Source organism: Meriones unguiculatus, chromosome 4 (assembly GCF_030254825.1).
Source record: "Meriones unguiculatus strain TT.TT164.6M chromosome 4, Bangor_MerUng_6.1, whole genome shotgun sequence".
Lineage (NCBI taxonomy): Eukaryota > Metazoa > Chordata > Mammalia > Rodentia > Muridae > Meriones > Meriones unguiculatus.
The window spans coordinates 138,200,174-138,222,945 of record NC_083352.1 but is presented as its reverse complement, the minus strand read 5'-3'; the positions used below and the strand labels follow the sequence as shown (position 1 = coordinate 138,222,945).

The 22,772-nt window shown below is 40.7% G+C and overlaps 1 protein-coding gene across 1 annotated transcript in view; it reads left to right on the top strand.

The window, feature by feature from the left end:
- Window positions 1–957: 957 nt before the first annotated feature.
- Window positions 958–22,772, top strand: part of Sptlc3 (serine palmitoyltransferase long chain base subunit 3) — a 110,954-nt gene continuing 89,139 nt past the window's right edge. Inside the window, exon 1 of the mRNA XM_021642551.2 lies at window positions 958–1,139. Coding sequence (XP_021498226.1) covers window positions 1,023–1,139 — 117 coding nt within the window. The 5' untranslated portion in view covers window positions 958–1,022. The remainder of the gene's footprint in view (window positions 1,140–22,772) is intronic.

Below are 22,772 nucleotides of genomic sequence, written 5' to 3'. Positions count from 1 at the left end.
TCCCTCATTTTATAGGCAGAAACTGAAATATAGAAAAGATAAATGGCTCCCTCAAGGTCATATGATAAAAGATGATGCATTCATTGTAAGAAATGGAGTGTTCTGATAAAGAACACTCTATCAGGTAATAGCTCCTCTCAGGTTATATGATAAAACATGATTCATTCCTACTAAGAAAGAGAATGTTCTGTTTCAGGTTTCTGTCTTCCTAAAATTTTGATAGCCTGGGACTCTTCATCATGCCACTGCTTTGTATGTTGTATGATGCATACATTTGTGGGTTATGAATATTGCTGTTGTGATTTTAACATTTACTATGGCAAATGATAGGATATTGACCATTGGAATCGTGTTAATTGTGCAATTCAGTAACCTTACATATATACTCATCCGTGTTCAATGTCCTATGACCACAAATGTCTCTCCCATCCCAACTGAAACTCTATACCCATTAACACAATGCTCGCTAATCCCTTGACCCTTTAGCCCCTAGCAGTCACTGGTGAATGTTTTTTTCTAACACAAAGAAATTTGGTTTCTTTTAAGCTTAGCTTGCAGTTGAAAAAAAAATGTGTAACTATATGCAAAGGGAGAGGAGACAAGAGGGAGAAAACTCTGTAAGCAGCCCTTCTGCACTTTGAACTTGGTCAGTGTTCTGTGTGTCTTTAAGAGTCTCTCCGCCTCTGAGCCTGCCTCCTCAGTATTGGTCCCTGGAAGTTTTTGTTGTCCAAGTTTCTTCAGCCTTAAAAAGCAGCTAGCAGAGCAATTTCCCTGTGTACTTTCAGAAGCAGGTTTGTTGCCACAGAACCCACAAGGCCACGTGAGTAGACCTGTGAGAGGTAACCACTAAAGATCTGGTCAATAGATAGGCTGTGGCTCTTCCTCTGGAAAAGCCTGACTGGTAGGATTCCTTTAAAGACTCTGGCCCCAAGTGCCTTATAGCACCAGCTCAGTCACTTGAAAACTGAAGCTCCAGGAGGTCTCTGAAAGGGAACCAGCCTTGGCTCCAGCACTTCTCACCAATGGCCAGTCCTACAGGTCATGCTGTTACTAATGGAACTCTACACAGTCCCAAGACCCAGCACAGCAAACGGCAAAGCACTGACTGTGTGAAAAACGGAATCCCAAAAGAAGCCCAGGTAAGAAGCTATCGCTGGTTTCCTCTCTTCGACCACTTCTGGTGTCTATCCTGTTTGCCATTCTGAATGAGATTTAAGCATCCTCCCTAGGGTCCTCCTTAGCTTCTTTAGGTCTCTGTATTTTATTATGGCTATCCCATATTATACGGCTAATATCCACTTATAAGTGAGTAAATACCATGTGTGTCTTTCTGCTTCTGGGATACCTCACTCAAGATGATCTTTTCTAGTTCCCACCAGTTGCCTGCAAGTTTCATGATTTCCTTGTTTGTTTGTTTGTTTGTTTTTTTAATAGCTGAGTATTATTTCATTGTGTAGATGTACCACAATTTCTGTATCCTTTCCTCCATTGAGGCACATGTAGGTTGTTTCCAGATTCTGGCTATTGTGAATAAAGGTGCTATGAACATAGTCAAACAAATGTCCTTATTGAATGGTGGGGCACCATTTGAGTATATGCCTATGAGTGGTATAGCTGGATCTTGATGTAGTGCTAGTCCCAATTTGGGGGAAGTGCCAGATTGATTTCCAAAGTGGTTGTACAAGTTTGCTCTCCCACCAGCAATGGAGGAAGGTTCCCCTTTCTCCACATCCTCACCAGCATGTATTGTCACATGAGTTTTTTATCTTAGCCACTCTGATCGGTGCAAGATGGAACCTCACTATAGAGGGTCTTCTGAAAGGCTCCACCCAACAGATAATTGGAGCAGATGTTGAGACTCACAGCTAAACTTAGGGCAGAGAGCCGGGAGTCTTATGGAAGAAGCAGAGATTGGGGATAGAAGACATGGAGGAGACAGGAGCCATACAAGGAGACCAACAAAGCTAAAAATATCTGAGCCCAGGGAGTCCTGCAGAGACTGATGCACCAACCAAGGACCATGCATGGAGAGGACCTAGATCCTCTGCTCATATGTAGCCCATGGGCAGCTCAGTCTCCATGTGGGAATCTAAGTAAGGGATGCAGGGCCTGCCTGTGTCATGAACTCAGTTGCTTGCCCTTTGGTCACTTGCCCCTGGCCATGCGGCCTTACTTGACCACAGAGGAATAGGATCCAGGCAGTCCTGATGAGACCTGGCAAGCTATGGGCAGATGGCAAAGGAAAAAAACTCCCCCTTTCAGTGGACTAGGGGAAACAGATGGGGGGAAGTAGGAGGGAGGGTGGGACTGGGAGGAGCTGAGGCAGGAGGCTTCAATCAGGATATATAATGAATAAATTGTGAAAAAAAGATCTGTACACCTAAAGAAATTAATAAAGAAGGAGGACTCTGGCTAAGATGCTCAATCCCCATTCAGAAAGGCAAAGAGAATGGACATCAGAAGAGAGAGAAAACAGGGAATAAGACAGGAGCCTACCACAGAGGGCCTCTGAAAGGCTCTACCCTGCAGGGTATAGAGGAAATGTTGAGACTCATAGCCGAACTTTGGGCAGAGATCAGGGAATCTTATGAAAGAAGGGAGAGATACTAAGACCTGGAAAGGACAGGAGCCCCACAAGGAGAGCAACAGAACCAAAAAATCTGGGCACAGGGGTCTTTTCTGAGACTGATACTCCAAGCAAGGAACACTCATGGAGATAACTTAGAACCCCTGCATAGATGTAGCCCATGGCAGCTCAGTGTCCAAGTGGGTTCCATAGTAATGGGAACAGGGACTGTCTCTGACAGGAACTGATTGGCCTGTTCTTTGATCACCTCCCCCTGAGGGGAGAGCAGCCTTACCAGGCCACAGAGGAAGACAATGCAGCCAGTCCTGATGAGACCTGATAGATTAGGATCAGAAGGAAGGGGAGGAGGGCCTCCCCCATCAGTGGAGTTTGGGAGGGACATGGGTGGAAAAGGGCGAGGGCAGGTAGGATTGGGAAGGGAGGAGAGAGGGAGCTACAGGGGGGATACAAAGTGAATAAACTGTAATTAATAAAAATAAAAACTTTAATATTAAAAAAAGAAAAAGCTATTGCTTGCATCCTTATTTTGCACAGCCAAATTATTGCCAAATTATTTCCATATTTCTTTGCAATGTAGTTTCAGGCAGTCTTTACTCAAGAAAACAAAAACAAAAAGACAAAACAAAAACTGTTTCTCTCATGAGCTGTTTCATTGTTTTGACTTGCGCTTCAGATAATGTGTGGCAACGTGTATCTGTTATGAAGCTTAGAGACGGATGTAAGAAAACTTCTTCTCTAGAGGGGAGAAGATGCACACTGTTCCAAGGTTCTAGATTCTCTAAAACATGGACTGCGTACACGTTTCATTCACTTTCTAGCAAATGGGGGGACAAGACTGAAAGGTCGAACTCTTCGGCTGAGCATACAACCTGCCACTCTCAGGGTGCTTCGGGAGAGACAGAGATGTGATGGCAAATCTTGCTGAGCTCATGTGGCAGATAATGCGTGTCCCTGGCACACATGAAGCGCCTCTCTGCTTGGAAGGATCTTCTTAGTGCTTTACAGAGCATTGTCCCAGCCCACAGCCCGACTGCAGTCTAGAGTCTCTCTTTGAAATTTGACCCACCTACCCCCATATTCTTGTCTAAAAACCATTTCAGGAAATGTAGCTTGTGGTGTTCTGCACACTGAAAGCAATGTGGCATCTTTAGAACAGACTTTTCAGTTTTTTCCATTTCGCATTTTCCTCCCTCATTTTGGCCCCTTGGCTGTTGTGAAATATCTGAGGTGTTGTGCTAGGTAAGAGAAACTTAAGAAAGTACTCATAATAATGTCGCAGATTTGTGAGGTTCTTAAATAAAAGCAATTGTACATGTCACGTATCATGCCAGGACTCACTGGTCTGAGTCATAAGGTGAGCTTACCTACCTTAAAGACAAGCTTGAGTTGACAGGCAAGCTCATTGTGGTGAATTGGGAAAGCTGTGTGGAGCCCTATGCAATTTTTTCCTGTTTAGTCACCCCAGGGAGCCAGCCTCTGCCTGGGGGAAAGGTCAGGTTGTGCCAAGCACCCAGAACAGACAGGATTAGCTGAAGCCATGTCTCAGCGTACTGGATCAAGGTTTCAGGTCCAGTTGGAGGGGCAAGGTGCATCCACTCAAGAGTCACACATGTGTAGTAAAATGTCATGGTCCTCCAAATGTATCCGTCACTCACCCACACACTGGGAAGCCTTCACCAGAAGTCTCAGGCTGGAGCAGGACTGAGAAAGAGAAAGGACGTAAGAGCTCATGGCACTATCACCACCCATTCAGATCATTGCTAAGATGCCCCTTGTCCCTGAAGTACCTGTTTCACTGGCCACTGTTTATCTTCTGGGCTATTCTGAGTCTTGGGTGTCTTATTTGAGCACAGACACCCTCAAAACATGTTTTCCTTTTCTTTACTTATTGTGGTTTCATAACTGCATTCTAGTGTTTGAAGTTGGAAGAGAAAGCAGACAGGACAGCCACTGCAATGTAAGGGAAGGACTCCAGAGATACAGAAGGGTAACTTCACAGGACCATGACACCCTCAGTCACGGAGCAGCTGAGAGTGCCACTGCTGCTGCCTTTCTTCACAGCTCTTTCTGAGGAGCCATCCAGATCCTGTTAGCTAAGATATCTTTAGATGTTTCTAAGCTGAAATTGGCTTCCCCTGAGAGTTTCAGTTATATCTTAATAAATATTTCCCTGAAATAATAAATTCTGCTGTGACCATAACAGAAGGAAGCAAACAGGGCCATATTTTCTCGCTCCAAAGTATGAAAAATGTTGTCTTCTTCATAATGATGCTTAAGCACAAGTTTGATCCCCTGGTCCTCATAACAAGCTATGTCTTGACCAATGACCTTGCCTATTGGCAAAAGCAATCCATGACAGCTTGTAGGTGTCTGAGGTCATTAACCTTTCAAATTCTTTTCTGGGACTAAGGTTCAATGGGACAGTGCCTAAAACCCTACCAGCTTCAATGGAGCTCCCTGTAGTTTTCCGGCTTCTTTGCACTCACACAGAAATACAGTTACCTCTTTGACACACTGGCTCCTCTCTAAGATTCTGTTGGCAAAAGATTTCCCAGCATGGTGAGCAAAAAGTAAACAGTTAGGCAGTGACTTGGAATGTCCTTCATTTTGCCCCAGCACACACTGGTGTGAACTCTGTGGTTCCAGCGTGTGGACTCAGCAGCCAAAGCTCACTACCAACCAGAGCCAGAACCTTTCCCTTTTGGAAATTATCTAGAGTTTCTTTCTGGAGCTTTTTTGATCCTAATCCTATTGCCTTTCTTTGCTCTGTGAGCCCTGGATGGCCCAGGGATGAACTGAAACAGGCTTTCGTCACTGGTTAAGTCCATTCTTCTTAAGTGTATTGGAGGGATCAGAGGGGTTGCCACCTCTATTGTGTCCACTAGGCTCCGTAGACCACGACTTAAACAGACGGAAGCTGATCATCACAGATGACTGAATTATGCTAGCAAGCAATGTAAAAAACAACAAAGCCTAACCCACTGAATTTAGCAGAGAAGGGAACATATCAAATTCAAAATCATTTCCATGGATTTTCACCTTTGCACTCAGGCAGAGGGAATGGATAAGAACAGAAACAGATTGGCAATTTTTTCAGTATTTTTTCTTTTTATTATTATTATTGTTTACAATTTATTCACTTTGTATCCCAGTTGTAGCCTCCCCCATTCCCTCATAGCCTCACCCTCCTCTCCTCTTCCTCTCTTATCCCTCTTCCCTAGTCTACTGATAGGGGAAGTCCTCCTCCCCTACTGTCTGAAAGGACCCTGAGGGGACAGGAGCTACATAAGGTGACCAACAAAGCCAAACAATGCAGGACCCAGGGGGGACTGCAGAGACAGATGCATCAACCAAAGACCATGCATAGAGAGGACCTAGACCCTCTGCTCAGATGTAGCCCATAGACAGCTCAGTCTCCATGTGGGTTCCCTAGTAAGAGGACCTGATAGGCGGAAAAGATGAGCAATTTTTAATGCATTGAAAACCTTCCTCAGCATCATAAAGGATACTGAAGGATCCCAATGTAAGCTCTGAATGAAGGGAAGGCTGTAGACTTGACTTGGCGTATAACAGCACTTGCTGTTCTTTCAGAGGACCAGGGTTCGAGTCTCAGCACCCACATGGTGGTTCACAATCCCCCATAACTTTGTTTCTGGCAGATTTGGCACCTTCTGCCTCCATAGGCACCATGTACATGTGCTATGCACTTACATACACAGAACGAAACACTCATACACATAAAAAAATAAATCTTTAAAATATGTCCATTGAAGGCGGAAGCCTTTTACAAAAACTTTTACAATAACAACCAAAATTAAAAAAAGAAAATATGAATAGATTTAAAAATTAAAGAAATTATTTAGAGGTAGTGATAAGATACTACTGAGAGGCATGAAATAAAAACTGGAATAAGTAGAAATACATATAATAGTGACAGAAATAAGAAGTTGAAAATTTGCCAGTTCTGCGTATGGTAGTTTATAAATTTCATGGGAGTACAACAGCTCTTAAACCAGAAAAATAACTTTAAAATTATGAAGAAGATTAATATAGGAAAATAAACAAAAATTATTTTAAAATATAATAATGAGGGATAATAACCATTATGTTATACATGAACTAACTAGAGATTTTTTATTTAATAATTTTTATTTTTTATTAATTACAGTTTATTCACTTTGTATCCCCCCTGTACCTCCCTCCTTCCACCCTTCCTAATCCCACCCTTCCTCTTCCCCACCCCTGTCCCTCTCCCAGTCCACTGAAAAGGGAGGTCCTCCTCTCCTTCCCTCTGACCCTAGCCTATCAGGTCTCATCAGGACTGGCTGCATTGTCTTCCTCTGTGGCCTGGTAAGGCTGCCCCCCCATCAGGGGGAGGTGATCAAAGAGCCAGCCACTGAGTTCATGTCAGAAAGAGCCCCTGTCCCCATTACTATGGAGCCCATTGGATACTGAACTGCCATAGGCTACCTCTGTGCAGGGGTTTCAGGCCATCTCTATGCATAGTCCTTGGCTGGAGAATCAGTCTCAGAAAAGACCCCTGTGCCCGGATTTTTAGGATCTGTCGCTGTCCTTGTGGAGCTCCTGTCCTCTCCAGGTCTTACTATCTCCACTTATTTCATAAGATTCGCTGTACTCTGCTCTGAGTCTCAACATATGTCTCGATACCCTGCAGGGTGAAGCCTTTCAGAGGCCCTCTGTGGCAGGCTCCTGTCCTTTTCCCTGTTTTCTCCTTCTGATGTCCACCCTCTTTGCCTTTCTGAATGGAGACTGAGCATTTTAGCCAGAATCCTCCTTCTTGATTAGTTTCTTTGGGTGTACAGGTTTTAGTAGGTTTATCCTATATTATGTGTCTAATAGCCACTTATGAGTGAGTGTATACCCTGTGTGTCTTTCTGCTTCTGGGTTACCTCACTCAGGATGATCTTTTCCAGTTCCCACCATTTACCTGCAAATTTCATGATTTCCTTGTTTTTTATCACTGAGTAATATTTCATTCTGTAGATATACCACAATTTTTGTATCCATTCCTCAACTGAGAGGCATCTGGGCTCCTTTTTATATTAACAAGTTAATATACAGTAAATATTAGAGGTGATTATAAATCCATATGTAAAAATAATGGAAAATATAGTTTTAAAATAATATTTACATAAAGTCATTAGCAATATAGCATAAACAAAAGAAGAGGTTAAAAGCTTATCTTTATAAAAATCGAATATTTCTTTCTGAATGACAAAACAAAAATTAAAAAAACAATCCCATAAAGTTGTCAAAAGTTATATTATGGGCCAGGAAAATATTTACAGTTCACAACATGAAATGAGAAAAAATTAATCTATAATGATATTTTAAAACCCAACATTCAAAAAGTCTAAATCCAGAGACAACAATGGGAAAAATGTATTAGAATAAAGTGGTAAGGGGCCGAAGGAGGGACTATCATAGAACCACAAAGAAGTACAGACCCTACACAAAGGTAGCTGAGGGGCAGCAGGGTACTTGTATCGGTTCCCCAGTAAGGAAAACGGGGCTGACTCTGACATGGACTCTGTTGCCTGCTTTTCAATCACTTTACCTGGCAGAAGTTCCTCTCCTAGCCACAGGAGACGAGGATGTGCTCCATTCTGATGCCAGCTTGTAGGGTCGGGGCCCTGCTTCTCTGAGGAGATGGGGAGGGAGAATAGGGAAAACAGGGCAGGAGGGTAGGACGAGGAGAGAAGGGAGGGGTCTGTGACCGGGATGTAAAAATGAATAAATAAACATTTTAAAGATAAGAAAGGAAGAAAGAAAGACGCACTTTCTCAGTTGTGTTTATGAAGTGCAAAATCAGGATGGAATGTAGTTTGAAGAATCTAGTTACTGAGATCCGTGCAGCACCAGCGGTAAGGGTGATAAATGCTCAGTCACTGCTTAGTGTCGTAATCTAACATAATTTGCCTCACTTGATTCTTATAACAATGCTGCTAAATGATATGTATTTTCATTTTTATGTAGATAAGGAAACTGAGGTGCTAAGAACATAGGTCCCTTCTCAAGGCCACAGCGAGGAAGGAACTGTTTCTTGAGTCCATTCACCTGGAAAGACCTGCATCTTGTTGTGAGCACAGACTCCTGCTGCAGGTTATTCTGTAGCTGAAAGTGTTGAAATGCAGGTAACAAGTAATAAAATTACAACACTCTCCACACGCACTGAGCTCCTTCAAAGCACTTGGCCACTGGAATTTTCTGACATCCACTACTCCACTATATTTCTACTTGACTCGCTTCAGCAGCAAGGAAACAGAAAGCTTAATCAAGGTTACCAGCTTATGACAACCAAAACAAAGTTTGGACATTAGGTATGCCCAGCCCCTAATCACAAGGCTTTGCTCCCTCATTCACACTGCCTGTCTAAACATAAAACAGTATTAGGAATGAGATTTATTACTACCATTATGGCAAGGCCCACAGCACTCAACATTAAAAGATAGTGTTAGCTTGGATTATGGGTATTACGGGTTGCTTTTTTCTTGCTGTTTGGTTCTTACTAAAAATGTGAGGTCATTTTCACGAATAACTTCAAACTCACATACTAGAGCTTTGTACACACAGCACTGCTCCGCCACAAACATACACGGCAGAGAACTAATCACCTGTACGCCTCACTCTAAACAATTTTGAGTTAAAGAACATGTACACCTGTGAACCTCCAGTCAAATGAACTCTGAGGTTAGCGCGTAGGGAGCCCTCTTGTTTTCTGCTCCTGTCTTTGACCTATAAACAATGGCGACCCAAGCTCAACCCTTGCATTTTTTTTTTCCAATTGAGAATTGAGAGCATTGGCTCCCATACTGCTATCATTCAAGATGGTCTCACCTGCACAGGTAGTTACAAACAGCTATTACACACACACACACACACACACACACACACACACACGATTCCCTATGCAGTCTCTGGCTTTGTATATTCAAAAAGTTCTTAAACATAACTTATAAACAATTGAGTTTCTGATATTCCTCTTTCCATTCCTCAAACAATTCTACCCTTCTTGTGTCTCAGACTAAAAACCTAGGCATCATTTATGATTTTTCTTCTTTCATTCTATCCTTTTTACTTTCAATTGTTCTGTGTGTGTGTTTATGTGTGTACAAATGTATGGGTGCATGTGGAGTACAAAAGAGAACACCAGATCCCCTGGAACATGTAAGCTACCTGACAGGCTGGAAATCAAATTCTAATGCTCTGCAAGAGCACTAAGCATTCTGGCTTCTTCAGAACTGAATTAAAACAAAATCTCTGCTGAGTCACTCACAGGACACACTATACCATCAAAGTTTACACCCTAATATTAATCGTGCTACAGTCCTCATAACTTTTGGAGAATGATTAACAACTATCTTCTCCAGCTGGGAGCAGTAGCCCACACCCACAACCAAGCTCAGGCGACATTCAAGGTCATCCAGACCCTGAAGAGTAAGAATCTGTCAGAGAAAGAAAGAAAAAGAGCAGAGGGAGGTGAGAAAGTGAGGGAGGAAAAATGGGAGGGATGAAAGGAGAGAGGGAAAGGGGGAGGGAAGGAGGATGGGAGGAAAGAAAAGAAGGGAAAGGAGATTCAATCTTTGTAAAAATCACTAGGCACTAGATAGTTTTGGATGGCCAAGAAGCAGACACTTTTGTGGGGATACAGACACTACTTGTTCTGTATTCCAGACCTGGAGACAGGATCAAACTTTTAAAAGTAGGTCATTTTGAAGAAAATGAAAATAGAAATTAAATGTAATTCATTCATGTCAATATAATTCTTACTGCCTCTTGGAAGAAAACAAAATATGCCTGGATTAAAAAGAAGCTGGCTAATCCCTCAGACACGTGGGCTTGTCAACAGGTGCTAATAAATTCTGCATTCCTCAGAATCTGACTTATAAGAAAAGTCAGTTAAATCTATTTTTCCATCAATAATTCAATGCACAAAATAATTTTCTATAATGTCAACTAATAAACTTTTACATTGTCCTACAGTTAAGAACTTTACAAATACAATTTATTCAGGCCTCAAATAACTACATGGGATTAAAGTGTGCCCATTTTATAGATGAATAAATAGTCTTACCAAAGTTATCTGACTAAACATTTAGTTACATGCACAGGCTGGTCCTTTTGTCTAATGTTTTGTCTCTAGACAAAAGGCATTTTACTATAGCAATTTGTTATAATTATTTGTAAACGTACAGATTTTTTTAAAATTTTATAAGGAATGCTCAGATATCTATCATTTGCATTCTACAACTGATATTTTTCTATATTCTCTTGTATATCTATCTACCCCTTTATCTCTTCCTCTACTCATCCATCAAGTCACATATTACATGTGTATTACAGAAGTTCTAGAGTCATGACATTTTGTCCCTAACCCACTCAGCATGCATATCACACCCATAGTTTGTTTTTTTATTCGAGGTAAAATTTACAATAAAATATACAAATATAAAGTGTATCTTTCAGTGAGTTTTGACCTAGACTATCTTCTGATTGATTTCACGATAGATTTTCCTAAGCCCATTTGACTTTGGAGACTTTTCTTAGCACAGAAGTACTTACTTTCTAATAGAACCAATTTATAGATCAGCATCTGGCCAGGTAAAGGAAGGCCTCACCTACTGACTCTCAACCAGAGAAACGACCCTGTTGCAAATTCTCAGTCCCAATGGGAGCAAGAGCTACTTTTAATTTTGTCTTTAGAACAACCCAGCTATTGGGAGGCCTTCTGAGGTGAGAAATCCTCCCAATCCCACCCCTCCTTTATCTTGCTAAAAATGAGGAACAGTCCTTTAGTCAGGCTGCCTCTTTTTTCAAGCTATCGCCAGTATATTGATATTCAGTTCAAGGCCCTTCCTGGGAAGTTCCGGGACGTTCCTTTTTAAAAAACAAACAAACAAGCAACACAGTTTCACAACTGATATCATAAAAACTAGAAGGGCGATCATGAAACAATGGAAAGAGAGGCTAAGATAGGGAAACACATGAGAAACTCCAGCAGAATGGGAAGGCAGGAAGGGGCAGGGTAGAGCAGAAGATGGGAGCAAAGGACAGTAAACGAATGTGAAGTATATATGAAAATGTTATAATAAAACTCTTCACTCTGTATGCTAATTTTTAAGAACCACTAAAAATCAGTATTGTAAAATTGCATCTGATAAAAATAAATACATTTCTTTTCCCTTTTCAAAATAAAAACTGCACATAAAACCTTATATTTCTGCAATTAATGAAATAAAATAATTGTAATTGGAGTTACGGGTTGTAAAGAAAAGAGAAATTGAGGGTGGGCGCATCTCTGTGACAAGCTGCAGACCTAACTCAAGGTTGGCTTCTGGGAGGATATGAGGGGATTCAAGCAGTGACTCCTAGTACAGAGGCCATAGAGACTGAAGAGGACACCCACTGACTAGCCCAGTCTCCTAGCAGAGGGAGAGGAATACCAACCCACCCCCAAAAAACTTCTACCCAAAAGTTACCCTGCCTACAAGATGTACAGGAATAAAGATAGAGCAGAGATTGAGGGAATTCCCAACCAATGCCTGGCCCAACCAATTACCTATGGGAGAGTGCCAACCCCTGGGTGATATGTGGGTACAGGAAAAGCTTGTTAAAGTAAAACATGTTCTGATTTTTTTTCCGATATTATGTGATACATGGGCAGGAAAACATTATGTTATAATTATAGCTTGGAAAAAATAAAGTAAAATATGCTGTGAATTTGTTGTTTGAACACACTATACATACTTTCTGTAGAAGGGGAAGTTTTACACACACACACACACACACACACACACAAAATAAGATAGTTTGTTGCCTAACACAAAAGCTTTAATTATAGGAAAACTGTTAAAAAAGGATACCAAGGTTTGTGGGGTGCCAGTAGTGAAGAGGAAAAAAAGGAAATAGATGTCTGAAACAAAGAACCAGATATAATAAACACAGGACAAGAGAACAGCAATCAAGTCCAAAGAAAAATAGAAGGTTCTCTTTCAGGCTCAGATTGGTGGGTGCTTCCGCCTAACAGCACCTCTCCGTTTGGTCTAGCCACAAGGGATAAGACATTTGGGGGATAAGACATTTGGGGCATGCCCCAAGTGCACTATCTTAGCATCAAAGAGAGGAGAATCATTTGAATTCAGAGCAAAATGTTAGCTGCAAACCAAACACAGATCACTTATCTTAAGCAAATGATTGCCCAAGCCTCCAAGAGCCCCACTCATTTTAAAACACATCCATAACTCATTAGCTGCCAGCAATATGAAGAAATATTTCTAATGTATACCATATATTGTTGTTCAAAACTTGTCTCTGCTGTTGCTTCATGTCTGTGCAGATTAAGAAACTAGCCTTTTGCCATGGAGACAGGGTGTCTGCATGTCAGAATCAACAGAATAAGTTGGCCTCATTGAGTTTTCTTACAATATGGTTATAGAAGAGATATGAAATTATCAGAAACACTGTGAATCTTTGAATGTATGGACTCTGTGATAATTCTTTCTCCGTACAATGTTCCAAGGGAACCTTTGAATATATATATATATATATCTGGGTAGGCCATTGATTGCTTAAACCTCTCCAGGAGCTTCCTATTTTGGAATCAAAGCAGAAACTCCTCTTATTCCCCTGCCCTGAATAACCTGGGCAAGCCACTCTTTGAAGTATCCACCCATAAATAGTCCCTGATACCAGGTACATGTTGGGGGCTTCTCCGGACCTTGGTACACTAGCCACAGAGGAGTGGAGCGGTCTTTCTTGCTGCATCCCCTAAGGCCTGCCTTTTCTGTCTTGCAAGCCAACAACAGTCAATGCTGGCTAGGTCGCGTACGGAAACGGAACTTTGCTTTTCTACCTACGTCATACTAACTAGAACTCAGCCATACTTGTCTGCAAGGGGTGTGAAAATGTAAAATCACTGTGATGAGCTAGGAAATAAAGAGGGTTTCACAAATAGTCTTTACCACACAGACAATAGTAGTAAAATACTTCTAAATCTTTCATTAGAGAAAACAAACGTTAATTCCTTATTTTAAATAAATGCAGGTTTTTAGGTAAATTTTACTTTAAAAATGTAACGTGAATATAAAATAAACATCACATAACAAAATTAACCAGACCCAAAGTCTATACATCTCAATGAACTTTTATCTAGTTAAAATAAGCATTCTTAGGCTGTGAAGCCTCGGAGAATCTAAGCAACAACATATTTATATGTGTAAACAAATACATAAATTTGGGTACAGTAGAAGCTGCATCAAGAGAAGAAGGAAGGCTAAAGTATAAGGGGAGGTGGGAAGACAGGATGAGGTGAAGTACGTGAGTTGAGAAAGACGACATAAAGCTTTCTGGTTTTCTAGTTCAAATGCTGCCAAAATTCTTTTTAGTAGATAAGTGCATAAAATATATTTGATAGTGAAAGTGTAAAATCCAATGTTAAATTTCATAGTTTCAGAAGAAGGTATTGTCTTCACAAGCAATATGTTTGCTGTATGTTTATTAACAAATAGAAATTTTACTAAATTACCTGTCCTTGATACATTTGCTTTTTTGTATGGTGTCTGAGGTATTTTGGAGTGTTTTTCGAACAGTACTGTAGTGCAGTATGTTGAGACTAGGAAAGTTCTATGTAGCAAGAACGTTTCAGGACATGAAGCGAAACTAGTCTGAAGGTTGTCAGGGGCATCTGTACATAGAGTGGAGATGGAGAAGAGAGGGCAAGAAGAACAGTCAGGTCAAGGGGCATCTGTACATAGAGTGGAGATGGAGAAGAGATGGCAAGAAGAACAGTCAGAGTGGAGTGGAGATGGAGAAGAGATGGCAAGAACAGTCAGAGTGGAGTGGAGATGGAGAAGAGATGGCAAGAACAGTCAGAGTGGAGCGGGGTACGTAAAAATCAAATAAACTAAAAGAAACTCACAGCATTAAAGTATAACAGGACAGGAGCCTGCCACAGAAGGCACCTGAAAGACTCTGCCCAGCGGTGTATCAAAGCAGATGCTGAGACCGATAACCAAGCCTTCAACAGAGTGTAGGGAATCATATGAAGGAAGGAGGAATTAGTATATCCTAGGGGGGACAGGGAGCCCCACAAGGTCCAAATATATCTCAGCACAGGGGTCTTCTATGAGACTGTTTATCCAACCAAGGACCATGCATGGATATAACCTACAACCCCTGCTCAGACATAGCCCATGGTAGCTCAGTATCCAAGTGGGTTCCCTGGTAAGGGGGACAGGAACTGTTTCTGACATGAACTCATGAGCTTCCCCTCCCCCCTGAGAGAGGAGCAGCCTTGCTAGGCCACAGATAAGGACACTGTAACCATCCTGAGGATACCTGATAAGCTAGGACCAGATGGAAGAAGAGGAGGACACCCCCCACACCTCAGTGGGCTTGGAAGAGGGCAGGGAGATGAGGGAGGGAGGGGAGGATTGGGAGGGAAAGAGGGAGAGGGCTACAGCTGGGATACAAGTGAATGTATAAAATTATTTAAAAATAAAAAATAATATATATAAAAAATATTTGGGAACGGATGCACAATATGACATAAGCATAGTTTGATGTTGCTTAATGGTTAGAATGCTGAGAGGGAGACTCTGGCTGGGTGTTAGCCTCTTGCCAAACACTTCAGTTTCATGGTGAAGAATGATTCCCCAAGACAGCTTCAGGCATCACCCAGGGAATGTGGAAATCTACTGGAAGTTAAACTGCTTTTAGCTTTGATATAATTACAGCAATTAAAAAGCTGATTCAGTAGGTTAAAAATTACAGCGATACAGTGATAAATGGGAAAGATGCCACCCCTGGCTTTCGTGTCACGGCTTTAAACCTGGGAATGCCCAGGAGTTGAAAAAAGCAGAGAACTCCTTTAAATAACCCATACGTTCTTGATCATTTCTATGGGAGCACTTTCGAAATTATGAATAAATACTACATCAGTGTTAGGACTGAGAAGTTCTCCAGCAATTACAGAATACAGATTTTGAAAATTCAGGGTGTAAGAAAGGGTCCACCAAGAGGCTGAAAACCTCCCTAAAGCTCTCATTTCTCTCTCGGTTCTTTCTCTATACACATTGCTCCATGCCCTTCTCATCTTGGTCCATCATTCAAACTCTTGGTTCACTATTACCTGTTTGATGAAGCATTCCCTCCTTCTTCTGAACAATATGACATTTTTCTCCAAATTCCCACAGTAATTTCAACATTTCTCTGATATTTCTGACGCTTCCTATCCACCTTCTGACAGAGCATTAAACAACAAATACCTGTTGAGGCTTCATTGAGTTTAAAATACAAATAAAAGAATAAAAACAAAACAGGACAGAGAAAATTGATGGTATAGCTTTGATACAGTATAAAAAGTAAGTTTTATTCTACACTATTTTATGAATTAAAGTATGCTAATGGTCTAAGCTCCAGGTTGCTGAGCACCAATCCTTTAGGGTCCTATGGGGGTCTACTAAATGAGAGGCTTCTCTTGGATTTTTATCAACTGCAATTTCTCTATAATTCGGCATCTTCAAAACACTTCCAACAGTAGTGACTAATTATACCAGGCATCTTAAAGCTCAGAAATAATATTACCAGGAAAGTATTGAGCCCACAAAACTTTATCAAATATGACTATTTGCATGAGGAATCAGATGACATATTTGAAACAGAAGCAACTCTCTTATTTATATAATTTTATATAATTTATAACATATAATTTTATACATTGAAATTATATATATAACTTCTAGGTATTTTTTATTTTTGAAATAATTTAGATTTATAAAAGAGATACAAAGACAAGACAGAAAATTCATGTAACCCTTTTGACCTTGGTTGTTCTAGTATCTTAAATCATGATACCTCTGTAATCATTATGAAATTAATATTTATAAACTATGACAAACTTAGAGTTTATTTGGATTTCATTTTTTTCCAATATTATTTTTGTCCCCATTATACAAGCCAGAATACTGTGCTGTGTTTTGTTTGCTTTTACTTAAAATAGTGTTTGTCAAAAGTTTTATTTTTTACTTGCTTATTTCTAACACATAGAGGGGGAGCTGAGAGGAGCTGGGAGAAGGAACATGCTAATTAGAATATATTACATAAAATATATTTCAATTAAAATTAATGTATAAAACAATTGAATTTCTGTGTACTAGTATTAGGCAAGAAGAAAATAAAGGGTTTAACAACTCTTTTAGTTCTGAATAACTAGTTAATTTGAGACATGAGGATGAATAAAGTGTATCTAACTCTTTATCTGTAAAGTACATGACACAATGCTATTGTCTAAATACATTCATCACTTAGTAGCCATGTTGGATTGTTTTCAGGACCAATCAAAGATAGCAAACCTGGCTGGTATTCAAGTCTCTTTCCTGATAATACGTAAAGTGCTGTTATTTTATGTACACTATACATGTGCTCCAATTATTTACTATCACTTTAGATTAAGTATTATACCTAATCAATAGAGAGGTATGTAAATAGCCTTTTGTGGTGTCTTGTTTATAGAACAGTGAGAAAGAATGTCTGGGCACCCTCAGTTCAGGTGCCCAGTTAAAAACTATGTTTCATCTAAGGTTGGTTGGAATAGGATGGACATAAGATCTGGCAAGATGTAGAGGCAACTACTTATCTCTAAAAATTCCCAAAACTCTTAAGGGAATTTAAGTCTTAAACAATGCAATTTAAAAGGCACGCAAGACCCTCCCAAGTAAGGTAGAACTCTATCATTCAGCAGTTTACACCAGCCCCTGCCGCCGTCCTCAGCACCGTCATTCGTATGCCTTCAGCAATAGCAGCTTCGCATGCCGCAGTACTTGCTTGAGAACAGTAACAGCCTCCGCTCGGATATTCAGCTGTTTGCAGTGGAGGGTTCTGAGGCGGAAAGGACTAGTTTGAAAGTGTCTGCCGCTGGCCACGGTTGACGTTAGTCGTGGGCGGCTTACTTTCGGCGATTGGGACAGCACTCAGCGAAGGTTTAAGCCGCCGGGATGAGTACCTCCGTGTCCAGCAGCACCCTAAGTCTGGCCCCGCTCACGAAGGGCCGGCCGCTGATTAAAGAATACTCCCAGCTGTAAAGTAATGAAAAACTCAAATACGGATATTAAATGATATCAAATGTCATTCTCACATGTTGAGCGGTGCGTGGCATCGTAGATTCAGCGTCTCAACAAGTTCATCAAAAATCGTTTCACACCCCTTCACTCTCCCACCCTTTTCTGCATGTCCAGTTTCTGGCTGCCTCAGTCTGACACACGCCAGTTCTAACCATAGCCAAGTGACCCAAGACAGCCAGGAAAGCTTGACCGTGTGGAGAAGGGATAAACATGTGTAAACTTCTACCTGCCACATGATTTTAAAATTAACTTTCATCAAAACATTTGAGATACCAAAGTTTTCTTTTACCACTACAGTATTTGATCCAAGGATAATATTGTTTTTCTGTAACAGCTTGAGTGGTGTTTTCTTTTCTTTAATATTTTAAAACTATTTAAGAACAGGAGCTCCAAAAGAAGACCAACAGAGCCAACTAACCAGAGCCCAGAGGGGTTTGCTGAGACTGAAGCATCAACTAAGGACCATGCATGAACTGGACCTAGGCCCCCTACAAAGATGTAGCAGATGGGCAGCTTAGGCCTCATGTGGGTCCTCTAGTAAGGGAAGGGGAGTTGCAATGGACACAGACTCACTTGCCAGCTTTGATCACTGTCCCTTGGCAGGATTGCCTGTTCCAGTCCTGATGCAACTTGATGAGCTGGAACAGACAGGAAAGGGAGCTCCCCTTTCCTGACAAAGAGGCAAGGGAAAAATGGGAGGAAAGGAGGGTGGGGCTGGGAAAAGAGGAGGGATGCAGCTACAACCAGGTTGTAATTAAATACAAAATAAATAAATTTAAAAAAGAGTTGCTATAAATACTTGGTTGACCAGTGACATCTTCTGGGTTTGGCCTTTCTAGAAGTTTTAAATCAGTAGTTTAATGTTTTTATTTGTTATGGGTCTGCTCAGGTTTTCCTTATGAATCAGATTTCAGATCAAAATCTTCCTTGGATTATTCATCTCCTAAGTGCTCTGATGTGCTAGCTTATAGTTCGTTATGATCTCACCTCAGAATAGTCAGCAGCAATGTCTCCTGTTCCTTCCTGACTTTGAGCATTCTTGCTTTTGTTCCATCTAGCAAGATAAGTTTGTCTTTTTGCTTTGCTCTGCTCTGCTCTGCTCTTCTCTGCTCTGCTCTGCTTGTTGACACAGGGTTTCTCTGCGCAGCATTGGCTCTCCTGAAACTCTGTAAACCAGGGAACTCACAGAAACTCACCTGCTTCTGCCCTTTTGCCCCCAAGTGCTGGGATTAAAGGCATGAGCTATTTGAAGAACAAAATTCTCTATTGTCTGTTTAGGTTCATTGTAATTTTTGCTGCTTTCTGTGTTTCCGCTTGCTTTAGCTGTAGTTTATTCTACTTTTCCCGTGTCATGAGGTAAAGCGACAGAGTATTAATTTGAGGTCTTTCTTTTCTGACATAGGCGCCAGGGCTGTCCATTTCACACGAAGCACTGTTTTGTAATATCCAATAAGTATGGGTGTGTGCTCACTTTTACTGAGCTCAAAATATTTTCTAACTTTCTTTGATTTCTTTTCTGACCCATTCCAATTGTGGAATGTGCTGTTTCATTTCCACATAATTGTAAATTTCTCATTTTCTCTGTTATTTATTTTTACTTTCACTGTAGTTGGAGAAAATGTACACTGCATGATTCCAACTATTTTAAATTTATTGGAGCTTGTTTTATAGCTAGCTTATACACACTCTTGAGAAAGTGTGTAGTTTTCTATTTGAGGGAGAAGAGTTCTATAGATGTCTGCTGTTTTATCTATTACTAAGAGCAGAATACTGGAGTAGAATTTGTTTTTCCTCCGTTTCTGTCAGGTTTTGTTTTATGTATTTGTGGATTTTATTAGCAGTACATATGTTTGTCATTGTTGCATTTGGTAGTGGATTGCAATTTTACTGCTACAAAATGATTCTTTATAACAAAACAAAATGCCTCTTTGTTTCTGAGCACACTTTGGTCTGAAGCCAATGAGAAAGCATCACAGCTTTCTCATGGAGGCTGTTCTCACAATACAACCTTTTCCGCTCTCAGTGTATTTGCAGCTATGAATCTGTGCTTCCATAGCGGCTGGGTTTCGCTTTGCCTTTATCCAGCTTGACACTGTCGCCCCATGGGATTGCTTCCTCCAATCCCTTTTTATTGTGGGTTTACGTTTCCTGGGTTTTTTTTTTTAATTATTGATTTATTATTCATTACAATTTATTCAAATTGTAATAAAATTTATTCAAATTGTGGCTTTCTCCCTCGTCTCTTCCCAGCCCCACCCTCCTTCCCCCCATGCCCATCCCCTAGTCCACTAATAGGGGAGGTCATCCTCCCCTACTATTTGACCCTAGCCTATCAGTTCTCATCAGGACTGGTTGCATCCTCACTCTCTGTGGCCTGGCAAAGTGCCCTCCCTCCCAAGGGAGAAGTGATCAAAGAGCCAGCCACTGAGTCCACTGATAGGGGAAGTCCTCCTCTCCTTCTTTCTGATCTTAGTCCATCAGTTCTCATCAGAAGTGGCTGCATTGTCAGGGGTCTAGGTTATCTCCATGAATAGTCCTTGGTTGGAGTATGAGTCTATCGAAAGTTCCCTGTGTTCAAATTTCCTTATTCTGTTGCTCTCCTTGTGGAGTTCCTGTCCTCTCCAGCTCTTACTATTTCCCACTTCTTACATAAAATTCCATTCACTCTGCCTGTCAGTTGGCCATCAGGCTCAGCATCTGCTTTCACAGTCTGTATGGCAGAGGCTTTCAGAGGCCCTCTGTAGCAGGTTCCTAGGTTGTTTCCTATTTTCTTCTTCTTCGGATGGACATCCTCTTTGCCTTTCAGGGTGGGTATTGAACATTTTAGTTAGGGTCCTCTCTTTTGCTTAGTATGTTTAGATGTACAGATTTTAGTGGGTTTATTCTATGTTGTATGTTTATATGAGTGAGTATATACCGTGTGTGTCTTTTTGCTTCTGGGACAACTCACTCAGAATGATCCTTTCCAGGTCCCACGATTTACCTGCAAATTTCATGATTTCCTTATTTTTCATTGCAGTTTCTGCATCCATTCTTCAGTTGAGGGGCATCTGGGCTGTTTCCAGCTTCTGGCTATTACAAATAAAGCTGCTACAAACATGGTTGAGCAAATGTCCTTTTTGTGTACTTGAGCCTCTTTTGGGTATATGCCTAGGAGTGGTATGGCTGGATCTTGAGGAAGCGCTATTCCTAGTTGTCTGAGAAAGTGCCAGATTGATTTCCAGAGTGGTTGTACAAGTTTACACTCCCACCAGCAGTGGAGAAGGGTTCCCCTTTCTCCACAACCTCTCCAGCATGTGTTGTCACTTGAGTCTTTGATCTTGGCCATTCTGATGGGTGTAAGGTGAAATCTCAGGGTTGTTTTGATTTGCATTTCCTTAATGGCTAATGAGGTTGAGCATTTCTTTAAGTGCTTCTCTGCCATTCGGTATTCCTCTACAGAGAATTCTCTGTTTAGCTCTGTTCTCCATTTTTTAAGTGGATTACTTGGTTTGCTGCTTTTCAGCTTCTTTAGTTCTTTATATATACTGGATATGAGTCCTCTGTCAGATAAAGGGTTGGTGATGATTCTTTCCCAATCTGTAGGCTGTCACTTTGTTTTGATGACTGTGTCCTTTGCTTTACAGAAGCTTTTCAATTTCATAAGGTCTCATTTATTGATTGTTGCTCTTAGAGCCTGTGCTGTTAGTGTTCTGTTCAGGAAGTTTTCTCCTATACCAATGAGTTCTAGGTTATTCCCCAATTTTTTTTCTAGCAGATTTAACGTGTCTGGTTTTATGTTGAGGTCTTTGATCCACTTGGACTTCGGTTTTGTGCAGGGTGATAAGTATGGATCTATTTGCATTTTTCTACATGAAGACATCCAGTTAGACCAGCACTATTTGTTGAAAATGCTGTCTTTTTTCCATTGTATGGTTGTGGCATCTTTGTCAAAGATCAGGTGTCCATAAGTGTGTGGGTTTATTTCTGGGTCCTCTGTTCGGTTCCATTGATCCACCATTCTGTTTCTATGCCAGTACCATGCAGTTTTTATAACTGTTGCTCTATAGTACAGCTTGAGATCAGGGATGGAGATACCTCCAGAAGATCTTTTATTGTAGAGGATTGTTTTAGCAATTCTCGGTTTCTTGTTATTCCATACAAAGTTGAGAATTTTTCTTTCCAGGTCTGTAAAGAATTGTGTTGGCAATTTGATGGGAATTGCATTGAATCTGTAGATTGCTTTTGGTAAGATGGCCATTTTTACTATGTTAATCCTGCCAAGCCATGAGCATGGGATATCTTTCCATCTTCTCATATCTAGTTCTAATTCTTTCTTCAGAGACTTGAAATTTTTTTCATACAAGTCTTTCACTTGCTTGGTTAGGGTTACACCAAGGTACTTTATGTCATTTGTGGCTATTGTGAAGGGTGTTGTTTCTCTAATTTCTTTCTCAGCCCTTTTGTCTTTTGTATACAGGAGTGCTACTGATTTTTTTAAGTTAATTTTGTATCGGACCACTTTGCTGAAGGTGTTTATCAGCTGTAGGAGTTTCCTGGTAGAGTTTTTGGGGTCACTCATGTATACTATCATATCATCTGCAAATAGTGATATTTTGACTTCTTCCTTTCCCATCTGTATCCCCTTGATCTCCTTCAACTGTCTTATTGCTCTAGCAAGGATTCTTGAGTTTTCTTAGTGGTTTCTCTGTCACTTAACATAAACTTACTGGACTGGCAATGTAGCTCAGTGGTAAAGCACTTTCCCGCTTATGTGTAAGCTCCTGGGTTTAAGACACAGTACTCCAAAAATAAACATTTATGCATATACATGTGTATAGTACATGTCTATAAATATAGATACACATGTTGTCAAAATGTACTTCATTTTATGCATATGCAAACCTGGTGAGATGCAGAACTGTTCCTTTAATACACTGTTCCTTCTTCCTGTGCTCTTATTATTCTAATATTACATCAGTCTATTTTATAAATTTTAAAATATCATAATTGTTACATTAAATAACTATGTTCTTTTGAAGATGCTAGAGGAAAGTCTAGAAGCT